At 44.3% G+C, this 21,192-nt stretch overlaps 1 protein-coding gene and 1 pseudogene across 2 annotated transcripts in view; one reads left to right on the top strand and one right to left on the bottom strand.

Annotated features, from left to right (window-relative positions):
* The window catches only part of CSF3R (colony stimulating factor 3 receptor), a 170,184-nt gene that overhangs the window by 102,985 nt on the left and 46,007 nt on the right, over positions 1-21,192 (top strand). For both annotated transcript variants that reach the window (XM_069223871.1, XM_069223869.1), the window contains exon 10: positions 12,428-12,610. In XM_069223871.1, the coding sequence (XP_069079972.1) occupies positions 12,428-12,610 (183 nt within the window). The remainder of the gene's footprint in view (positions 1-12,427; positions 12,611-21,192) is intronic.
* Positions 16,522-17,449, bottom strand: LOC138285929 (putative divalent cation/proton antiporter TMEM165 pseudogene; annotated as a pseudogene).

Genomic DNA, 21,192 nt, shown 5'->3' with positions numbered 1-21,192 from the left:
CACTTAGAAGAGTTTGAAGGCATACAATTCCCTCCATGAGGAGAAAAACTCTGTCCAGGCGAGTGTTGAACTTTGCTCTGATAAACAAATGATCTGATGAAGTGTGTAGCTGGCACTTCAAAGATTCACAAGAAAACCATGCTGATTTAGCATAGCAATGGTTATTTATGGGCAGCAGTTTAAGATTATAGCCAAAGGAGCCTGAACCAGCCAGTCATCAAGCTAAGGAAAAACTGAGATTCCCTTGAGATGAAGATGGGCAACCAGAGGGGACACCACATTCTAGAACACCCTTGGAGATGACCAAAGGGAAGGACTCTGTACTGCCAATGTTGACCCAAGACACAGAACCTAAAGAACTTCTGATGTGTCCTGTACATCAGAACATGCAAATAGGCATCCATCAAGTCCAATGTGGCTAGGGAGGAGTTGGCTCTATTTGGGGAATGATCCTTTGAAGGGTTTCCATCCTGAAGGGGATAATTTCCACAGATTTGTTCAACACTTTCAGATCTATCACAATTCAAACCTCCTTTTTGATTTACCACCAGAAACACATTAGAGTATGTTCCTTTACAATTCTCCTATTTCGGGTCAGGAACAATAGCTCTCTTCTGAACCAATGAAAGTATACCCTCCTTTAGTGCATTAATCCTCTCCTGAGATATTGGAGCAGGAGTATGAGTGGTCCCTGAGAAGACTGGAGGAGAGGAGAATTTGATCTTGTAACCCCTCTGGACGGTATTGAGGACCCATTTGTCGGAGGTCTTTGTTTGAAATTTGTTGAGAATATAATGGATCCTGCCGCCAACCTTGAACTTGGAGCCATCAACCTCCTGGTTTCCGGAATAGTCAGAAGTGCTGGTTCGAAACACAGAGAGAGCCTATTTCTGTTTCCCTTGGAACTTGAAGGAGAAGGATTAACCTTAGAATATTGATTCCTCTTCCCCATTCTGCTGTCTCCTGGAAAGGTGTCTGAGTGATTTTCTTTTAAGTTGAGAGGAACTCCTAGGCTGAAGCTGTTTACAAAAGGAATAGGAATGCTTCTTCTCCTGAAAGATCTTATGCAATTTGTCTTCAAGTTCTGTACCAAACAGTCTGGACCCTTGAAAGGACATTCTTAAGGCAGAAGATCTTTTTTCCGAATCGGTGCTTCAGTCATTGAGTAGGAAAGTCCTTTGTGCTGCTATTGAAGCCTCACATACTAATGCAGAAGCCCGAACTGCGTCAAACATGATGTATGATAGAAACTCAAGCCATTTCTCCAGATTTTCTAGCATTTCCAGGCATTTGGAACCTTCCTGCATAGATATGAAACGTTATTTAAAATCTATGAACAAAGACTGGACTCTGTAGGTTACATTTATCCCAGAGAGAAGATCCAAATGAGATCCTGCATAATTCTTTCCAGAGCTGCATCAATTTTCTTATCTGTGAGATCCTTCAAGATGTTCTCTTCCACCACTGATGCCCTGCCCACTAAACTGGCCAGCTCTGAATCAACGTGGATATAATCCAGCAATTTCTCCTCCATTCTTTCCAAAGTATGTAGCTTAGACATGAATCTGGGAATATTGATTTTGTCTGAATCTTTCTATTCATTGAGAACAACATCAAGCAAATATTGATGAATTGAAACTCCAGAGCTAACAGGCTTCTTGAGTTGTCTTAGGACAGCATCTTTGGAGGATTCAGCCACTTCTTCAGCAGGGAAATCCATATTGTCCTTTATATGTGACAGCAAATCAATCATTACATCTTTAGAATGTGTGTCCACTTGTGATCCAGTGGTGGATGAGAGGAACCATCAGAAAGTTCTGAATCTGAAAAATCAGACTAAATAATTTCATATCCCTCATTGTAGCCAGGATTCTTCTTTTGTAAAGAAACTCTGGTCTGTAGAATGAGTTTCCCTATCCTGTTGTCATCAGGGGAGGATATGCTCTTCTTTCTGGGTGGAGAAGGAAACACTGATGTGCTAGAAAAATATCGAGGAGAAGGGGTCAAATGTCTCTTATTATTAGTGTGTTTCCCCATAATTGTTCTTAAAACACCAATAATAAAGAAAATAGACTCATGACAGCATACACCCCAAAGGAGCACTTAACTGCAGAGTCAGAAAGTTTAAAAAGAATATCATAGATCTGACAACCAGCAAAAGAACACCAAAACACAGTGCGCATGGGCGGAACTGAAAGATTATAGGAGTTCCAATGTGCATGTGCAATGAAAGTTCTAAAGCGCATGCACGATGAGATGGAAAACACTTCATTTCCATGCTAAATTGGTAAGGTAAAATCATTTGTAACATCAACAAATTGTACAGAAGCGCAAGTCTGTGCAGCAATAATACTCTTACTATACCCAATAAAGTCAGGCCATTCCGGGGTACGATTCCGCCCTTGATTCATGCGCTCACCGATACACGTTGGTGCTTGCAAATCCATTCCATCCTTCCCCTTAGCAAAGCTCCACATTGGTAGGGGTGTGCCCTCCAAGCCAGGCAAGGAGAAACAACTTCCCTCTACATAGTTGGAAGTCAGTGCCTGGCAAAGACCTCTGCATTCCCTGAATCACATCCGTAGGATCAAAAACAAAACAGGAAGTACTGGGAAAATGCTACTCTATTGTAGCGTTCAGCTGCGGGTTGATGGGGGCAGTTTGTAGTTCCTGTTTGTTTCCTTTCCTGAGATTGGGTAACATTCTTCATAAGTTAATGACTGGATTGAGGATGAGGGATGTAGGGGGTGATAGCATTTAATCTGAAATGTGGTTTTCTACACAGGACAGCTTGGCCTGTCACAGCTAAAATAGCTTTTAGGGTGCTAGTCACTAGAAGAGCATGTTAACATTACATTTCTATGTCCTAATTTTAAATACCAAGCACTCTGCCTTATGTACTACAAGATCTACATAGGAGTGACATTAATATTTAAAAAGGAGTTTTTTTGGACCTGTCAAAAGGGTTTATTTTAAGAGATTGAATTGCAGTGTTTAAACTGCAGCAGTTAGGCTACAATGGTAGACCTGAAGCCATGTTTTACTCTCTCAGAGTTGTGGATGGCATAACAGTTGCTACAATCTGCAAGTGGCATTTAACTTACGGGTCCTGGGTACATTTTGTACTGTATACTAGGGGCTTATAGATAAGTTAAATATCCCAATTATTAATATACCAATTCTACCATGTTTAGAGGGGAAGCACATACATTTTCCTATTGGTTAGCAGGGTTAAACACAAGACAAAATATATGGTTCAACAAAAGGAGTGACCATGAAGAAAAGATGGATTTCCTACACAGGCCACCCCCAGCCCCAGTTGACAACTTGCTGCCTCTGCAGTGGCAATTGTCTGTTCTGTGCCCCTCTGAAACTACCTGTACCCCTTGTAGGATGCTGGCTCTGTATATACTATATCAAAATGAGATTTGGGGCCAGATGTAGGAAATTCCGGCTTTGCGACTCGCAATTTGCGTGTCGCAAAGCCGGATGCAGGATGGTGTCCCTGACACCATCTGCGAGTTGCAAGGGGGTCGCAAAGGCCCACCTCATTAATATTAATTAGGTGGGTCGCAATTTGCGACCCCCTTGCGAGGCGCAGCACTCACAGGGATGGTGGCCTGCTGGGGACAGCAGACCTCCATGTCTGTGACTGCTTTTAAATAAAAAAGGAAAACGAGATGCATTACAAACCAAAAAATGAAACGTGTCAGTTTCATTTTTTCAGAGCAGGCAGTGGTCCATAGGACCACTGCCTGCTCTGAAAAAATGTTTTCAGGGCCATTCACAAAGGGGAAGGGCTCCCATGGGGACCCATTCCCTTTTGCGAATGGGTTACCACCAGTGTGACACTGGTGGTAACTGCGAATTGCTTTTCTACCGCGTTCGTGGTCACAAAGCAATTCTGCATCGCGATGCGACTCGCAAATAGGAAGGGGAACACCCCTTCCTATATCCGACTCGCATTCCCATTTTGCGAGTCGGTAACCAGGTTACCGACTCGCAAAATGGGAATGGGCATCGCGATGTGGCTTTTGCGCCTCGCAAACATTGATTTTTGCTGTTTGCGAGGCGCAAAAGCCTTCCTACATCTGGCCCATAGTGTGCGCAGAGTCCAGGGGTTCACCAGAGGCTCAACAGAGGCTAAATTAGATTATACTATTGCTCTCTTTTGTGGTAGTGTGGTTGAGCAGTTAGGCTTATCAGAGGGGTAGGGCAAAGCATTTGGTGTATACACACACAGTCAAAAAATGGGACCCACACTCAATGACTAACTCAAGGCCAGTGAATTTATATGGGGAAAATATATTTGTTACTTTATTTCTAGAACCAAAAGATTCTCGTTACAGGTAAGTACAGAGGTAAGTATGTATCAAGCATATGTTTCTAATGTACTTTATTTAAGTTTGGTAAATAAAACAGTTTACAGGCAGGTAACACTTTTCACTTTCAAAAGTTGACACTGCAATTTTCCGAACAGTCCTGGGGGGATTGTTTGTACAGTTTTTGAGGTAAGTACTCGACTTACAGTTCCAGTCGCCGGGGGTTAAGGGTGTCCACTGGTCAAGGTTCAAGATGACCCCAAACATACACCACCAGCAACACGGGCCGGCCGGGTGCAGAGGTCAAAGTTGGTGTTAGGTTTAGAATGGGATCCTATGAAGACTGGGGGCACTCGGAAACAGAGCAGACCTGAGGAGTTTAGGTGAGCACCGTGGAGGCCACAGGTTAGCACCAAACAAACACCCTCAGCGGCACAGGAGCGGCCAGGTGCAGGGTGCAAACACAGCGTCGGGCTCCCAATGCTTTTCAATAGGGGGATCTTGGGGGTCACAGAGATGCTGCAGGCTGGGTCCAGGGGGTCGGTTCCAGAAAACCAAAGGCTGGAAGAGGAGGAGGGATTTTCCGCTGAACGTTGCTGGACCATTGGTCGGATTCCCCAAAGCCAGGGGGCTGCGGATGCAGGGGTACCTTTGGACGTCGGGTATCTTTGTCCAGTTCTCTTGTGGTCAGGAGGGGTTCTCTGGATTTAGGCTGCAGGCGTTGTTGTGTTGGCAAGCAGGGGTCAACCTAGGGTGGACACAAGGTCAGAATCACTGAGGACCTACTCTAGACCAGCAGGCCACCTTGACTTGGGCCGTGGGCGTCGGGTGCTGAGTGGGTAGTACTCGTAGATCCAGGCTGGGTCTGGAGTACTTCTTGGAGTTTCTTGTGGACAGGGCTGCTGTCCTCGGGAGTTCTTGGTCCTCTGATGGGCAGGCAGTCCTCTGGGGGTTTGTAAAGGTTGCTGGTCCTGCAGGATGTGTTGCCTTTTTGTAGCAGGGCTTCTGAAGCTGCAGACAGGCCAGTAGGGCTGGGGCCAAGTCAATTGGTGTCTGGAGTCTTTTCTGCTGGGGTCGGCTTAGCAGTCCTTCTTCTTGTTTCTTTCTTCTTTTCTTCTTGAGGTCACCAGGAATACTAGATTTAGGAGCGTTGCAGGGGTCAGAGGACAGTAGCCAATGGCTCCTGTCCCTGAGGGTGGCTACACCCTTCTTGTGCCCACTCCCTTTGGGGAGGGGGCACATTCCTAACTCTATTGGTCTCTGTCCTCTAAACCAAGATGGAGGATTCTGGAGGGAGTGGGTTACTTCAACTCTGGACACCTTAGGGGTGGTCCCAGCTGAAGTGGTCACTCCTATCTGTTTTACCTAATTTTCCCACTGGACTTGCTACCAAACGTGGGGCTTTGTCCGGGAGGCAAGTATCTCCCCTAGCTGGAGTGCCCTGGGGCACTGCAACAGGAGGCCTGAGCCTTTGAGGCTCACCACCAAGTATTACAGTTCCCTCAGGGGGGATGTGTGAAGCATCTTCACCCAGAGCAGGGTTTGTTTCTTACTCCAGAGGGCACAAAGGCCCTCACCCATTGGGATCAGAAACGTTTCTTTTAGTGGCAGGCTTGCACAGACTGGTCAGCCTTACACTAAAGGGTTGGTTAAAATACAGGGGGCATCTCTAAGATGTCCTCTGGGTGCATTGTACAATAAATCCAACACTGGCATCAGCGTGTGTTTATTGTGCTGAGCAGCTTAATACCAAACTTCCCACTCTTCAGGGTAGCCATCCTGGAGCTCTGGAGTTTGTAGTGACAAACTCCCAGCCCATGTACTTAATATGGCCACACTGCCCTTACAATGTCTAAGAATGGACTTGGACACTGTAGGGGCATATTGCTCATGCAGCTATGCCCTCACCTGTGGTATAGTGCGCTCTGCCTTAGGGCTGTAAGGCCTGCTAGAGGGGTGACTTGCCTTTGCCACAAGCAGTGGTTGGTGGGCATGGCCCCAGAGAGGGATGCCATGTCGACTTTACCTTTTTCTCCCCACCAGCACACCCAATCTGAAATGGCAGTGTGCATGTGCTTGGTGAGGGGTCCCTTAGGGTGGCACAATACATGCTGCAGCACTTAGGGACCCTCCCTGGTCACCGAGTACTTGGTACCATACTATATACCAAGGGACTTAGCTGTGTGCCAGGGGTGTGCCAATTGTGGGAACAATGGTACAGTTTTAGGGGAAGAACACTGGTGCTGGGGCCTGGTTAGCAGGGTCCCAGCACACTCTCAGTGAAGTCAGCATCAACATCAGCCAAAAGGTGGGGGGGTAACCATGCCAAAAGGGGCACTTTCCTACACCCGTCTGTCAACATCAGCCCAGCCACTAACTGGTCCATAGGGAACCCTTCTCTGAAGATGCAGACCCCACTTGTGAGGCGATTAACCCTAGCTTGCTTACAGGTGCCTCTCAGTAGCCAGAGAGTACCACCATTCTCAACAAGGCGATGGGGCCAATTCTGCCCCTTAAGTCAGACTTGAAACCAGGTGAGGATCAGCTCTGCCCATAAGGCACGTAACTACCAGAGACCACTGACAGCTCTCAATGTCAAGAACCATGCTCCTTGACATCCACTGCCGAGTTAAGGCTCAAATCTTGAGCTTTGTGTAGGCCTCACTTCCAGGTGTGGAACTTACAAGGAGTACACCAGTTGTTCCTGAGGTCTCTCCGGCCTCTTAGATTTCTCAGAGTGGGGGTCTAAACTCACAGGTGATAGACAGCCTCCTTTTATGCTTTCTGCTGCCATCTCAGGGGGGACACCCCAACACTAGACCTTCAGTTCAGTTTCTGTGCCCTGAGACTGAACATGTGCCTGTCAGTCCAGGAATTCCTGGGCAAACACACAGTCTCCCTCATTGGCGACACACTTTATCTCTGTCATGCAAGGGTCTGCCTAGCGCAGATCTCCTGACCTCTCCCTGTGTGACAGCGCAGGCAGCACCCTAGGACAGATGTGGTCTCACCAGGGTCAAACTTGCAGACATCTCCTCTCAGAGCAAGTAACCTCTGACCCACTGTGTATGTCATTCCCCTCCTACCCCTTACTCTTCGCCTGGGCCTCTGTACCCTCCATTTAGGGACAGTGCCCATAGAAATCTGTGTTTTTGAGGCACTCAGGGTGACAACACCTCCTGGCAGTTTTTTTGATGGTGGCAGCTCATTACCAAGGATGCAGGTAAGGAACATGAGGGGACTGACAATGAGTCTCCTCTGTGCAAGTGTACCTTTCTAAGTGTTCCAAGTCCATGGTGGCTTGGGTTACCCTACCAGCCTTGCTCCCACCATGGTCTGGCTGGCACAATTAAGTGGCGACTACAATCCTCTGGGATCACCAGCTTACCTTCTGGGTCAGGCTCCCAACTAAGGGATACTAGGGCATCCTTTACCCTTTTCTTGTGGGTACAATCTCCCCCTTAGGCTACATTGCCCATTCCTATGGAGTTCCCATTGGTGGGTATCTTCCTGGGACATCATGTCGCATTGCTCGTGTCCTGACTGGAGACAGTCTCAAGACCCTGGTGGGTGAAAGGAGGACCTGATCCTCTGCCCATCAAAACCTACTATCCTGTGCTCTGACGAGGTCTAGGAATCCTTACCCGCAAAACTCTTTTGGGGTCCCTTTTGGAACTCACTATTATTCTGCTCTTCTCCTTCCCTCTTTAGAGGGGAATCTGAACCACCCCTCCTGTGGGCACTCCTAGGTACCTTCTTTGACACTCTGGTACTAATCCAGCGGTTAGCTTCCTTCACAAACTTTCTGGGCACAGTTAGCCTGGTGCCTCTCAGGTGCTGGTGCAACTCTGTAAAACAAATACTTAAAATGTTCTATTTCATCATCAAGTTGTACAGCCCATCATAATAATTTATTTTGCTGCCCTTTACCCTACCTTTCAGTGACATACTGGAAGAATCCACAAAATCTACCTATGATTGGTGTGACTACTTCTGGCTATCCATGAACTTGAGGTGATGAATCTCAGGAATTAAACCAAACTTACTGATAAGGGTGTCTTTCATGGGGGAATACTTCATCTGGCCAGCAACTTCCAAGGCCAATAGCATATCCCTCCCCACAATGGGCATGTCCTTCTACAGACGGACACTCAAATTCCTCTCGGGACTATAAGCATTAGTAAGGCCACCTTATATGCTGCAAACCACCTATCTATGTCATCTCTACCACATAACTAGGCAGCAGGTCTTTGGGGATGTGTACTCAGCGTTAACCTCTTGTAGGCACTTCTGTGTTGCTGACTCCTTGATTATTGGACATCGGATGCCCTCTGGAACCTCAAGTCCCTCTTAGGCTGGCTCCTTTGATGGGCTATCAAGGCTTTATTCTCCTCCAAAGCCAATGTTAATTTATTTTACTCCGTGGCCAGTGTTACTGCTGGTTTTTTTTAATCTCCAAGGGCAAGAGTAGCCAGCTGCAATTTCAAGGCCATGTTCGCCTGTCTGTCCTTCAGGTCTGAATGGGGATAAACTGTATGCAGACACACTGCTCCCTATCCTAGGCAACACGGACACACCACTCCCCTGGTTCTGGAGCTTCCTCACTGTCTTCCTCATTTCCCTCTTCAACCTCATCCTCATTCTCCTCTGAGGTGCATTATAGATGACAGACTTCCTCCCAGACTCTAAGGACATTGTGATAATCTTCCTTCCTGGACTGCTTGTTCAGCTTACGTTACATTTGCTTGTAGATGCTCCTCAGTTCTGTCATGATAAGGCTCTTCATGTTGGCCAGATACAACCCCATGTTTCCAAAAACCTAAGGTGCAAAATTTGAGGGTAAGAATGAATATAGGAAAAAAATAAAAAATGACCCAAATAAGAACAAAATAGACATTAAAATCGAAATAGTCAACTTTTGTTGTCCATTTAAAAAGGGATTTTTAATTTCAATTTAAATCACTGTGGGGTACTGCAGAACAAAGGTCCTGGATCCCACTGCTGAGGACCAAAGTAAGAAATTGGATAATTATTTATTGTTAGGGTGAACCCTCAGGTCACTAAATTAACCTGAGCTACACCCCCTGGTAGCTACGGCAAGGAGCAGATAGGCTTAACTTAGGCCAGTATTTATACCAAAACAGTAATGAATTTGAAATGCTAAACAATCAAAACCTCAAACAGAATTAGGAAAATAAAGTAATTAATAAACATAATGGCAAAAATCCAATAAGGGGAACCAGAGATATACATGTTTAATGTTTTGGATAGTCATAGCACCAAGAAGCACAAAGTTCCAATGATAGTCAATGGCTGCAGTAGACCGGGACCTAAACGCAATTCTGAACTTTAGTCCTTTAAGTTCAAATTCACCAGTACAGTACATATCTAAAGTCCCTAGTACCTCAGGGGAGGTAACTAGAGACTCACAGGGTGTCAGGCAGAGGCCAACAGTGGGGACAGGGCAGGTCTAGTTGCTACTGGCCAGCTGGGTGCTTCCAGGAAAATGTCTCTTGCAGTTTATGTCTCCATGTAGCTACATAGGAGGTGAGCCAACTGACCCTTGGAGTCTACTTCTTGGCCCTGGCTATACGAAGGAGCAGGCCAAGTTCTTCGGGCTCCTTCAAAGCCACAGACAGCAGGTCCAGTCCTCTTCTGTTCTTTCTCACTTCCAGGAGTGTGCTGAAGTGGGTACCTGGAGATGCCTTATTTATGCCTGGCATCAGGTAGTGGATGGCAATGACTCTTGGGCATGCCCTAACTATTAGGGTAAAAGTTCTCAGAGCCAATTCTACCCACTTATGGAATTTCAGGATGGCAAACATCTTCGGCCACACTTAACTTGAGTGCTAGGGGCGTGTGCGGGGAGTGTACTGTGGTAATCCTAGTGTCCCACCACATCTAATATCAAGTAACCTAAATAAACCCAGGGACAAAATTCTGGTAGAACAAAACTAGGGCTTTCCAGCAACCAGACAGTGGATACAACTGTTTGTCATCTGGTTTCCCTTCCTTCCAAATGTGCACTTAGTAATTCATGTAAAAGACAGAGACAGACGTCTGATAGGCCAAAGCAGGATTTATCAGGAACTAGACAGTGAATATGCAAGAAATGTCTAGCCATCCTCTTCTCTGCCTCTCAAGTGTGCGCCACATTGATATATATATAAACCCAGCAAACCTGTCAAGCAGGATTTGTCACTCAAGCAGGATGTGGCACTGTAGTAAAAAAAAATTTTCATAGCCTCAGCCTGTAAATTCTAGGAGGTTCAGAGGAGTGATCTCTTTCTCTTCAGATCAGCCTTTTGGTTTCTTCTGGGAAGCATTTCCCATCTATTCAAATGCTAACCTCTGGCTGGTAGAAGTCTGAGAGCAAACGCAAATTAGCCTCCAGGAATTTCAGACAGAAAAAGGTAGCTTTCTAGAAGTTATGTTTCCTAAATATTAAAAATCCAACTCCACCATTCAATTCGATTTTTAATGACTATTAAAAATAGTTGTTTAATTATTTTTCTTTATAGTCCAATTTCTGAGATGCATATTAGTATTTTAATCTGTACTCAGTTTCCTACTTAGGACAGTGAAAAATAGTGTTTGGATGCTAGTCACTGTAAAGACATGTTAGCATGAAATTTCTACATATCCTACTTTTAAATACCATGCACACTTCCTTGTGAACTACAAGGTCTACATCAGGAGACTAACTAATATTTAAAAGAGAGATTTAACCTGCAAAAATTCCTTATTTTGTCAGGTCGAATTGCAGTGTTTTAACTGCCACAGTCAGGCAACAATGGTAAGCCTGAATCCATGTTTAACACTGTCACTGTAGGTGCTAGCACGATAGCTGCTGCCGTCCACTAGTGATGTTTAACTTACCGGCCTGGGTACGTTTTATAACATATTCTTGGGGCTTTTAGAAAAATTAAAAATGCCAATTGGGAATAAGCCAATTCAATCATGTTTACAGGGGCAGAAAAGGCACCTTTCCACTAGTTAGCAGGGTTAAATTGCACAGAGGTCTAACACCATCAAAAATATAGGCTCTAGCAAAAAGTGAAAACACAGGGTGACCACACCGAAATTATAGCTTTCCTACAATAACATTACCAGGTGATAACAGACCTGGGGCCATCATGGCATCCTTTTACATCTGCAAATCATCGTAGAATATGATTTCTCTTGATGATGGAGTTGATGGTTGCTGTCCTATCAGTTTTACCAGTTCAAGAGTTGGGCCATGATGGCTCACGAGAAGCAGGACTGCATTCTAGAGGTGATTCTAGTGATAGCTTTAAATTTTTATTGCACTTCTTCTAGATCCTGGCCCATTAATATATAGCTTGAGGGATATCCAAGATGCTACTGCAGTAGCTGCTAAAGAAGGTAAAGGGTTGTTTTATTAGAATACTCTGACCACCTTTGGACATAAAACAAATTAGTGAGTAATGCTGCTTGAGAAAGTCATGTGTCTTTCAGAACAACTTGTTCATAATGTAGATGCATGGCAGAATCTGAAGGAAGAGGGCCGATGCATAGTAAAAACTAGAACTCTACTTGACCATTGAACTACACATCTTATAAGAGGCAAGTTTGTGTGACATGTAGTTAAGAAAAGGTGTAGACCGGAAGGAGTGAAGCTCTGTGACGAGGGCTGTACCACCCTGTAGAGAGCAATGGAATCACTTTTGTAAAATCAGTATATAAGATGAATAATACACATTAAGTCATTTCCATTTGAATGCCTTTAGAAGTATGGACTTTTGCTTGTCATTTCACTCAAGAGGCCACTTGTTTAGACCTCTGCTTTCCAAAGCTAAATTATTTAAGCGGTGCTCCAATTCGAGGTTATTTTACAGGCTTTAGACACTCTTTGGTGGCTTGCCATGTATTTATAAAATATAGTTAGTGGTGTTCATGCCTAGCATTATACATTTTGTACACATGAGAAGATCATCATTGATCAGGGAGCTGTCTCCACGGGAGCCATATACCCACAGGACCTGTAAAAGCATATGCAGTTTGTTGAAATACTTCAACTATTTCATGTTCCAGCATTTAATCATTTTACTAAGTTGCATTGGAATTGCTTCGATTTCTTACAGGTCACCCTCTGTCCCGTGTCCAGGCCTTTCCCAATGACGATCATAGCCTGCAGGTCGCGTGGGATGCTGCTGAGGTTTCCGTGACAGGTTACGTTCTGGAGTGGTGTAGAGTGGCTGAGACCAGCCCCTGCGATATAAAATGGAAAAAGGAAAACAATGCATGTAACAGAGCACTGATACAAGGTAACAAAACTGAATTTGAACAGTTATGGAATTGCATATAAAGGGTCAGCCAGACCAAGGTCAAATGTTAAGCCTGTGGTGTGCACTTAAAGAGACTCTGTATCCTTTTGTTTTATACTGTATTATGCTACACATATTACAAATATCTAACATGTGAGACTACCTTTGACGCAGCCCTCACCAACTTAGAAAGGTGCCACAAATTCCAAATGGGCATGCATACATCTGATTTACACACTGTCCTCTTTCAGCTGATTTTCTGATCCTCTACCACTTGGGAGCCAGGATCGGTTTTCTTTCAGTACAAATACAAGAAAGTAGGAAAAAGATAATTTGCTAAAAAAAATTATTTTGTGAATTTTCCCATTGTTGTACATTTTTGTTCACCAAAGTAGGAAGATGATAGCTCTAAAATGTGTTCTATTATGAATGGTTCGTACAAATGATTTAACATTATTGACAAATTCACAACTGAATTGTCTCTTGATAATGCATAACTGCTGGCGCTATTGTCCAATTCACTGACCGTCATTGTATTTGCCCTTGATAAGATGAGAGACCCACTCTGCTTTGCCGAGACTCCAACTTTTTACCTGCAGATACACAGAGGTCGGTGTAGCACATACTTTAACCTGCTGGTAAATACTCTCCATGAAAACCTCCAGCGTCTTGGATCAGGGACCACCACATTCACTACAAATGTGCACTTAAAAACACGCAGTTGCGTTTTCTGTATACGGATGCAACTGCATGACATGCTAACATGTCATGGAGTTGTGGTACAGTGATTTTTGTCCACTATTTTTATTTGTTTTTCCAGTCAAATACTTTGTATCCGGTTGGAGTTCTTCGATCACATGAGTAAAGGCCAGTAGAAGATAGGTGAGAGTGAGACCAACAAAATAGGGACCTTTTTTAACTAGGAGAAAAGAGCAAGATGAAGCAATGTTGTATGGTCACAAAATTGGAAACAATTTCCTATCCTTCGTACTTAAAAGTGAGAAAATACTCAAGTGAGCACATAACTGTCCTTGACTAATATGGCCATAAAGGTATATCTGACTATTATCATTTAGTTTCAATTAACAAAGCATGATACAATCAGATTTTTTAAGCATAGTTTCCAGAGGAACCATCACCGAAACACAGGTTTCATTCAATGCTGTCACATCAGGGCTGTGCAATACCCTATTTGGACTGGTGAGGGTAGATTTTCCTGGAGGATTGTGTCGCAGGTGGACGGTTTGTTTTCTGGAAGGGGAATGGGAGGGTTTTTCAGAGGGCGGTGAAGTGGGTGACAGGATGCAGGGTACTTCTAAAAGGGGTCTAGGGGAGGTCAAGTCGTGTTGTGCACTGTTCCCCTACACTCTTCTACCCCATGCATGTGTTCTGATTGGAGGGAAGGGTGAATGCATAACATAAAATTGCAGACTGTAGCAGTCAACAGCATGGAGATTTCCACCTTGAAGTTCAGAGTTACATCATAGACAGCTCGAGTTTCAATCTCGTTGTCCATGTGAAGTCTCCTGGAACCCCACAGTGGAAAACAAACTCGTTATTGACAGCTGCCCATCGTTGTATTTTGTTACTTATAACAAATCGAGGCAGAACATATGTGCAGACGTAGAATTCCCTCTCAATTTTTCAATAATAGGTTAAATATTCAGTATACCACTGCTGAAAAAAATGGGATGGAATGAAGTGCAGGGTGAACTCAGTTTTCCTATATATTGATTTTCTTGCGGTTGGTTACCTAATTTGTTGGGTTTTTGTGCAAGAGCCCATCATATCTTAAATTGCGTTACCCGAAGTATTACACAAATGCCTTCTATTACAAGTGCGATGGGTCCCACATAGTTCATGAAGTGATTGACTCACTAGGTTACAAACTAAAGGATAATGTCCTTTCCCCCTATTTAATAACTATGTGGAACCACCCTTACCAGCTGGATAGCTCCAATGTCTGCTCTTACAAAGGAAGGAGTCTGTTTACAGCAGTACTGTAGGTCTATTCTCTTTAGCAATGGAGGCAAATCCGAGCATTCTGCGTGGCAGAATGGAAAAGTATAGGCCACCATGCAACGAACTCTAGAAGGCCTACGGTTCGTCACTAATCACAATGCTGGATTTCAATATGGTATTATGAGCGATGTTAAAACCTTTATATTTGACAGAATGTTCACATTCGTTGGTACGACCTGCAATGCAGCATGATTTAGCAGCCTCAATATACATGAAAAAGAGAAAGATCTACTCAACAAAGACAAGAGTTATAGTGCCAATTCTACCACAATTCTAGGAAAATGTGCCTTGGTATTTAAATATATTGCTTTAGAATATGCATGTCCTGAACACAAGGCTATATTTATGTATTTAATGAATTCTCACATAGAGCCAGTTTCAGTCTACTCATATCATCAATTCTCTCTTTCCCATACATTTGAGTTTTATGGGCAAAGTGGTGTAACGGACTATCATTTAGCGAATAAAACATACCTAGTCCTTCATCCAAGGTACAATAAAATCTCCACTACGTATAACATACCTTTATACAACAGTTCAAAGTGTTAAACTGCAAATGACAAATGTCTGGAAGACTGTGCTGCAGTAAGAGAGAATGACCATCACACAGATTTCAAGTAATTCATATATTATACGGCAGAGTCCAAAAATAATGTTTCCTATATCTCTAACAATCTGAAGTTTCATGGAGAAAGACATAATTGATGAATATGATCAAGAAATATATGGAGAGGCTGGGCTTGGCCAATCAGTATATAGTAAAATCCATTTGGGTTTTTATTACGGGAGAAAACAGAAAACAATATGAAATTTGTCACATGTAAATTGATTTTCTACATATTCATGTATGCAACACTATGCAAAAAAATCTGGACTTTTTTGCAGCGTCTGCAATCTAGTACTTTCCAGATTATGGGCCTCATTGCCAGTCGGACCGCCTCACTCCAGGTGGTCTGACCACCACACTGTGACTCTGGCGGACGGACCTCCATCTCCACCAGGAACATGGTTACGGGCAGCATTACTGTGGTCAGAATCATGGTCAACCACAGCGGTTCTGAGTTCAGTTTTGTCACGCTGATCACACGTCCCGTTTCCATCAGCCTTTCCATGGCGGGGACCGCCCCCCCCCATGGAAAATCTTGTGGACACAGTGCAGGGGGCCACAAGGAGGCCCTTGCAGTGCTAAGACCATGTCATGAGCACTGCAGGGGCCCTCTTGCCCAGCACCCTCAGAATGGGCACTGTTTTGCTGTGCACACCGTGTCAATTCTGAGGGAGCCGGAGTCCCCCTCTGTGCAACAGCATTGACTTCGGCTCCATGAGCAGCTGAGGCAAATGTCGTCACACAGTTTCTGCTGGGCTGACTGGCGCAAACCTCTGATTTCAGCTCCGCTGCAGTCTCCTCTGTGCGAGTTTGCGACTGCCAAACTCAGAATGATCCCCTATATTTGAAGAATGTTTAGAGAAAATATACAAATACATCTGGACTTCTATAGTTTTCTATTACCTCAAAGGAAATATATAATTTTGTCAAATATTGACCACTTAAATATTGTTGCATTTCTTTTTACCAACAATATAAAAGTAATAAGAGCGGTGTGACAAAACATATCTAAGTAACATTGAGGAAATCTGAAGTGGAAGAATATTTTAAATCATACACTCCTCAACACTACCCACCACCCTCGCCTCAAAAAAGCTCGACTTATATTAAAACACTCAAGTGCTTGACTTTTCTTGTTTTGCACATAAGTGAGGCATTTCTCCTCTCGAACCATTATTCGTATAAGTACACTATTTTGTACAGCACATACAGCAGTACATTGTAGAATGGGTGTCCTTGTGATCCCGGTCCACTCAACATCCAACAACAAGTTTGTTAAACTTCAGGCTCCTGGTGCAGAAAGCACAAACACAAGGAAAACAGTTCTACCGATAATTGTCACAGTTCGTACAGAACTTGCTTGTGCTATCGTTCATCCTCCAGTAATTTCTAAGCATGTGCACAAGCCATGTCCTATCGTTCCAACAACTGCCACACCAAAGGGATCCTCTTGAGCAGCCAATACAACTGTTGTTCGCTGTGAACGATCGCCTCATTCCACTAAAAACGTAAAAGTCAAGGCTTGAAGAAATATCGGAGAAACAAAATGTTGCCACTTCCTCTGTCCAGAACTTGTGCTGCGTCCCATTCCTTCATCTCCGGTGGCATTCAGTAGTTTTGATCTCTGGGATTCTTCATCTTTTCTTTTTATTTCTGCTTGCACTTCTTCCAGCTCTTCTTGGCCTTCATCAGGGCTCATTTCCAAACCTTCTTGAAGCATCCTTTGCCCAAAAATAGGAAACAGCGATGTGGACACGTAGTATGTGTATACTCTAGGAGCGACTGTAGTTGCATTACCAAACAAAACAGGTGCACGTGTCATCAGGCCCAATGCTAGCATAGCGCCTACCAAAATAGCCGAACGATTATAGCGCACTGCCATGATTGCAGCAATGAAGAAAGTCTCACATCCAAGTTCCGAAATAATGCTGACTGATATATCAGCCACTAATGCATGGATAAATCCCGAGTTATCTACGTTCGGAGTGTCTTTGACTTCAAGATTCACTGGAGGATGCAGGGTGGGCACTTTCTCTGCGGAGCCTTGCAGGTGGTGGACCAGGTTTGTGTTGAGGTCAGGCAGGTGGTGGTTGTAGCTCTTTATTTCCGTGTACCCTGCCATCATCTTCCTGGATGGCGAGTACCGGCCCAGGTAGTGCTGGGAGTAGCAGGAGGAGAAAGAGTAAGACGGATGTGGCACGACTGTGCATTTTTGTGACCATTTGGGAGACTGCTCCGCGGGAATTCTAAATGCCTATCAGGAATTTGGCTGGTCTTCGGCAGCTACTACACAGGACCCATTCTCTCTTCCTGCAGACGGGCGCGGAAGCAGCAGGCCACAGCACGGAACGGCCACCACAGAAGCAATCAACGTCCCATCGCGCGCAGCCTCCAAGTTGTTTTTTGTGGAACGAGGACAGACAAAATAATATCTGGCTGTCCAATCTGACCAAATGGTTGGTCCATACCCAAATCACCCTCCTCCTCTTGCCCAAACAATGCAACAAACGTGGCTGTGCTTCAGCTTGGAATGAAGCTGAGAGATACAAAGACTTGATATATACTTATCTTCGGATAGTTGGATAGAAAGTTATCCAGATGTTTACGATTGGTTTGTAGAGCATGGTTATGTAGCTCAGCATAAGCGGGATGTCTTGCAGGAGATGCGAAAGGGCGCCCTAGTTGTCAGTTGTGAAGCTTCATCTGCGTCTCACCTGGTGCAGAAGAGTGTAGGATGACGCAGGATTAAATTCCGTGCTTCCTAGTGAGGGTGCCCGGTTGAGTGATTACCTTACAAGACACTAAGAGCATCCTTCTGCGCCCCTTAGCTCCCCCAACGCCACAATGTGTGCACAGTATTTAATATACGGCACACCCTGGCGGTAGTTAGGGAACTAAGCCTCAGAACAGGTGTTAAAAGTGCTGAAAAAAATGACGTAAAGAAATCTCTTAGATTTCTTTGCGCCATTTTTTTGCCCCCCCGACCCCCAACAGGGAAATGCTTCCTTTGCATACATAATGCCTGGCGCAGGCATAATGTGGTGCAAAGGGTTGCAAAGTGGCACAACAGATGTATTGCACCACTTTGTAAATATGGCGCTGCATTTTTGGCCATCTAAAGGCACATTAGCATCAAATAAATGACGGGAATGTGTTATTAGAAAACAGCTAGGCCCTCTTAAATCTGGGCCTAAATTCTCCAACTCATGGCCAATCAGACATCCTTTCTAACCCTTTAAAATTGAGAGAAGGATGTTTCATTAATATCACATGTTGCTATTTGCATAAATAACAAAATTTTATGAAACGTTCAGTTGAAGTATATTGGGACCTTTCTGTACTCCTCTTGAATCGGACTGATATGTGTGCTACACATCATTATCATAGATTGCCCTGCTGCGCCACCATGTGCTACATTTCTTCCATTGCGCCACCAGTGGCAGTCTGTTCATGTAGATAGTACGGTTATCAACTGGAGAAGGAGGTGAGTGACGCATGTCTTGGAGGCCGGTAGAACTCAAACTAAAAAGGATGGAGAAAGGCATGGAGGGCAGTTTTTAGATTCCGCCTGCGCAGAGTTCTACTTGTGAAATCTATTCCAAATCAATATATTTTAAAAGATGCTTATATCCCGCCTTCAATTCTTATTTGTCCTGTGCTTGTGACTTTACTTGATTGGTTGTAGCGTTGTATTTCCGGTGTGCTTCTCTTAGCAGTATCCCGTGGTCCAATTATTGATTCTCATCCACCGCGTACTGGGATCGGACTATTTTTAACTTATATTTGTGTACTTTTGCCAGTACATTTGAAGAATTCGTTTTGTGCCATCACACATATCTCCGACACTTTCATTATTTCACTTAGCCTTTATTTAACTCCCTGGCTGCACATATTTGTTTGTCTGCTGGTTTGCCTGAGTTGCTTCTTTTTGCCCTCCCACCCACTACCTCTCTGTGTTGCTGACACCCACCAATGGCCCGCTACTCGTTTCCGCCATCCTTGCTTGTTTGTGAGACATTGTTATGTTCCTCTCCATCACAAGCCCAGGCATATCTTTGGATAAAAAGGAAAGCACTGTTTACTCAGGCATATTTTGGGATGAAAAGGAAAGCACCGTACTGGCTCTCATATAAGAGCAAGTGCTGCAGGACGGTGTTTTCAGCTTCGACCCTACATCACAGATGATGGGCTTTCATTGTCACGGTGATAAAACTGGCAATGCGTTCTTCACCGAGGGGGCATTTGGGTAACAGCTGGAGCCCTTGTATATTTCATGTTTTTTTACAGTACTCTTCTAAGTTGGAAGTGCCAAAATTGTTAACATATTTTGCAGTTCAAGCAGTTGCCCCCCTCCCCTTGTTTTTTAATGCATTTAATGAGCATGGGTTTTTGCTTGAGAATGCCACATGCTGACTGTACATCCTTACATGGCACATATTATGCATACCTTGTTTAATAGAAGCGTCACTATCTCTGGCATGGATATGTTGTTTTGTTGCTCTCCAGCAGAAACCCAGCCATGTCTTGGGATGAAAAGGAAAGCGCTGCTTACTCAGGCATATTTTGGGATGGAAAGGAATGCGCCGTATTGCCACAAATATAAGAGCAGCTAATGCATTCAGGCTGCAGGGCAGTGTTTTCAGCTTTGACCGAACATCACAAATGATGTTCGGTCAAAGCTGAAAACACCGTAAATGATGGACTTTCATTTTCAAAGTGATAAAACTGGCAATGCGTTCTTCACCAAGGGGGCATGTGGGTAACAGCTGGAGCCCTTGTATATTTCATGTTTTTTACACTGCTCTTCTAAGCTTGAAGTGCCAAAATTGTTAACATATTTCGCAGTTCAAGCAGTTGCCCGCCTTTGTTTTAATTCATTTAATGAGCATGAGTTATGCTTGAGAATGCCACAGGCTGCCTCTGTACACCCTTGCATGGCACATATTTTTATATATACACCTTGTTTAATATAAGTGTCACAGTCTCTGGTGCCATCCTCACTAAAACAGGGGCACTGCTTTTATAACAGAGTTCCCCTTCCAATGAATCTTGTAACAGGCTCACCTGCTGTTTATTGAGTTGGGTGACATTAAACATCAGCTCCAGCAAGCTTCTCGAGGCACGCAGATGCTACATCTGGCTGCAGACTCCTTTTTATCGTGGACGGAGCGCACATTTTTCACACTCTGTTGGCAGCCTCAGCTTCCTGAAAGTTGCCATGACCCATGGGAAGGCTGCAGACTGGTGCGTGTTCACTGCTCAAGCGTCCTGCAGGTGGAATTCGAGGGACGAGAGCATACTGAAAAAGTAATGGCAGCAAAACAGACTCAAGGCTGCTGCTGGCAGATACAGAGATCACCAAAAGGCTGCTGCTTTATAAAGGACATGCCTGGTGTGGAAACTACAAGTCATATTGGATCTTTCTTCACATCCCTGTTCACATCTTCTGCTGACTGAGTCTTTTCCTGAGGAACACTCCTACAGTGTGATAAGTTTGAAGGGTGCATGTTACACTCAACTAACACAAGAAACATACATAGCTTCCAAATCTGTCGGTCTCTATACATCATTCCGTCCCTCTATTGAAGCCCCCACACACCTCTCGGAAGTCTTTTTCCTCCTCCTCTGGTCTGACGGTCTCCTCCTGAGAAGCTTGCCTAGAAATGATTCAGTTCTTCATGTGTGTGTGTGTGTGTGTGTGTTATGTAACACAAAACAACATAAGCTGTCTGTCGGGTGTGTAGCTGTCTCTAGTGCAGCAGTTGCACAAGCACCAGGACACAGGCCAGAGGGGTGCACTGCACTCTAATTATAGTTGTGCACTACTACTCATAGAGGCACTGAGGCCTAATTTCCATGCATTCAGTTTGGGATGCAACGCCACTAGTCTGTGTGCATTGCACATTAAGCTTAACCTTACACGAAATATAGGGTTCCCTTGTTTTTCTAGTTT

This window comes from Pleurodeles waltl, chromosome 3_1 (genome assembly GCF_031143425.1).
Source record: "Pleurodeles waltl isolate 20211129_DDA chromosome 3_1, aPleWal1.hap1.20221129, whole genome shotgun sequence".
Classification (NCBI taxonomy): Eukaryota; Metazoa; Chordata; class Amphibia; order Caudata; family Salamandridae; genus Pleurodeles; species Pleurodeles waltl.
This window is presented reverse-complemented; position numbering and strand designations above follow the sequence as displayed.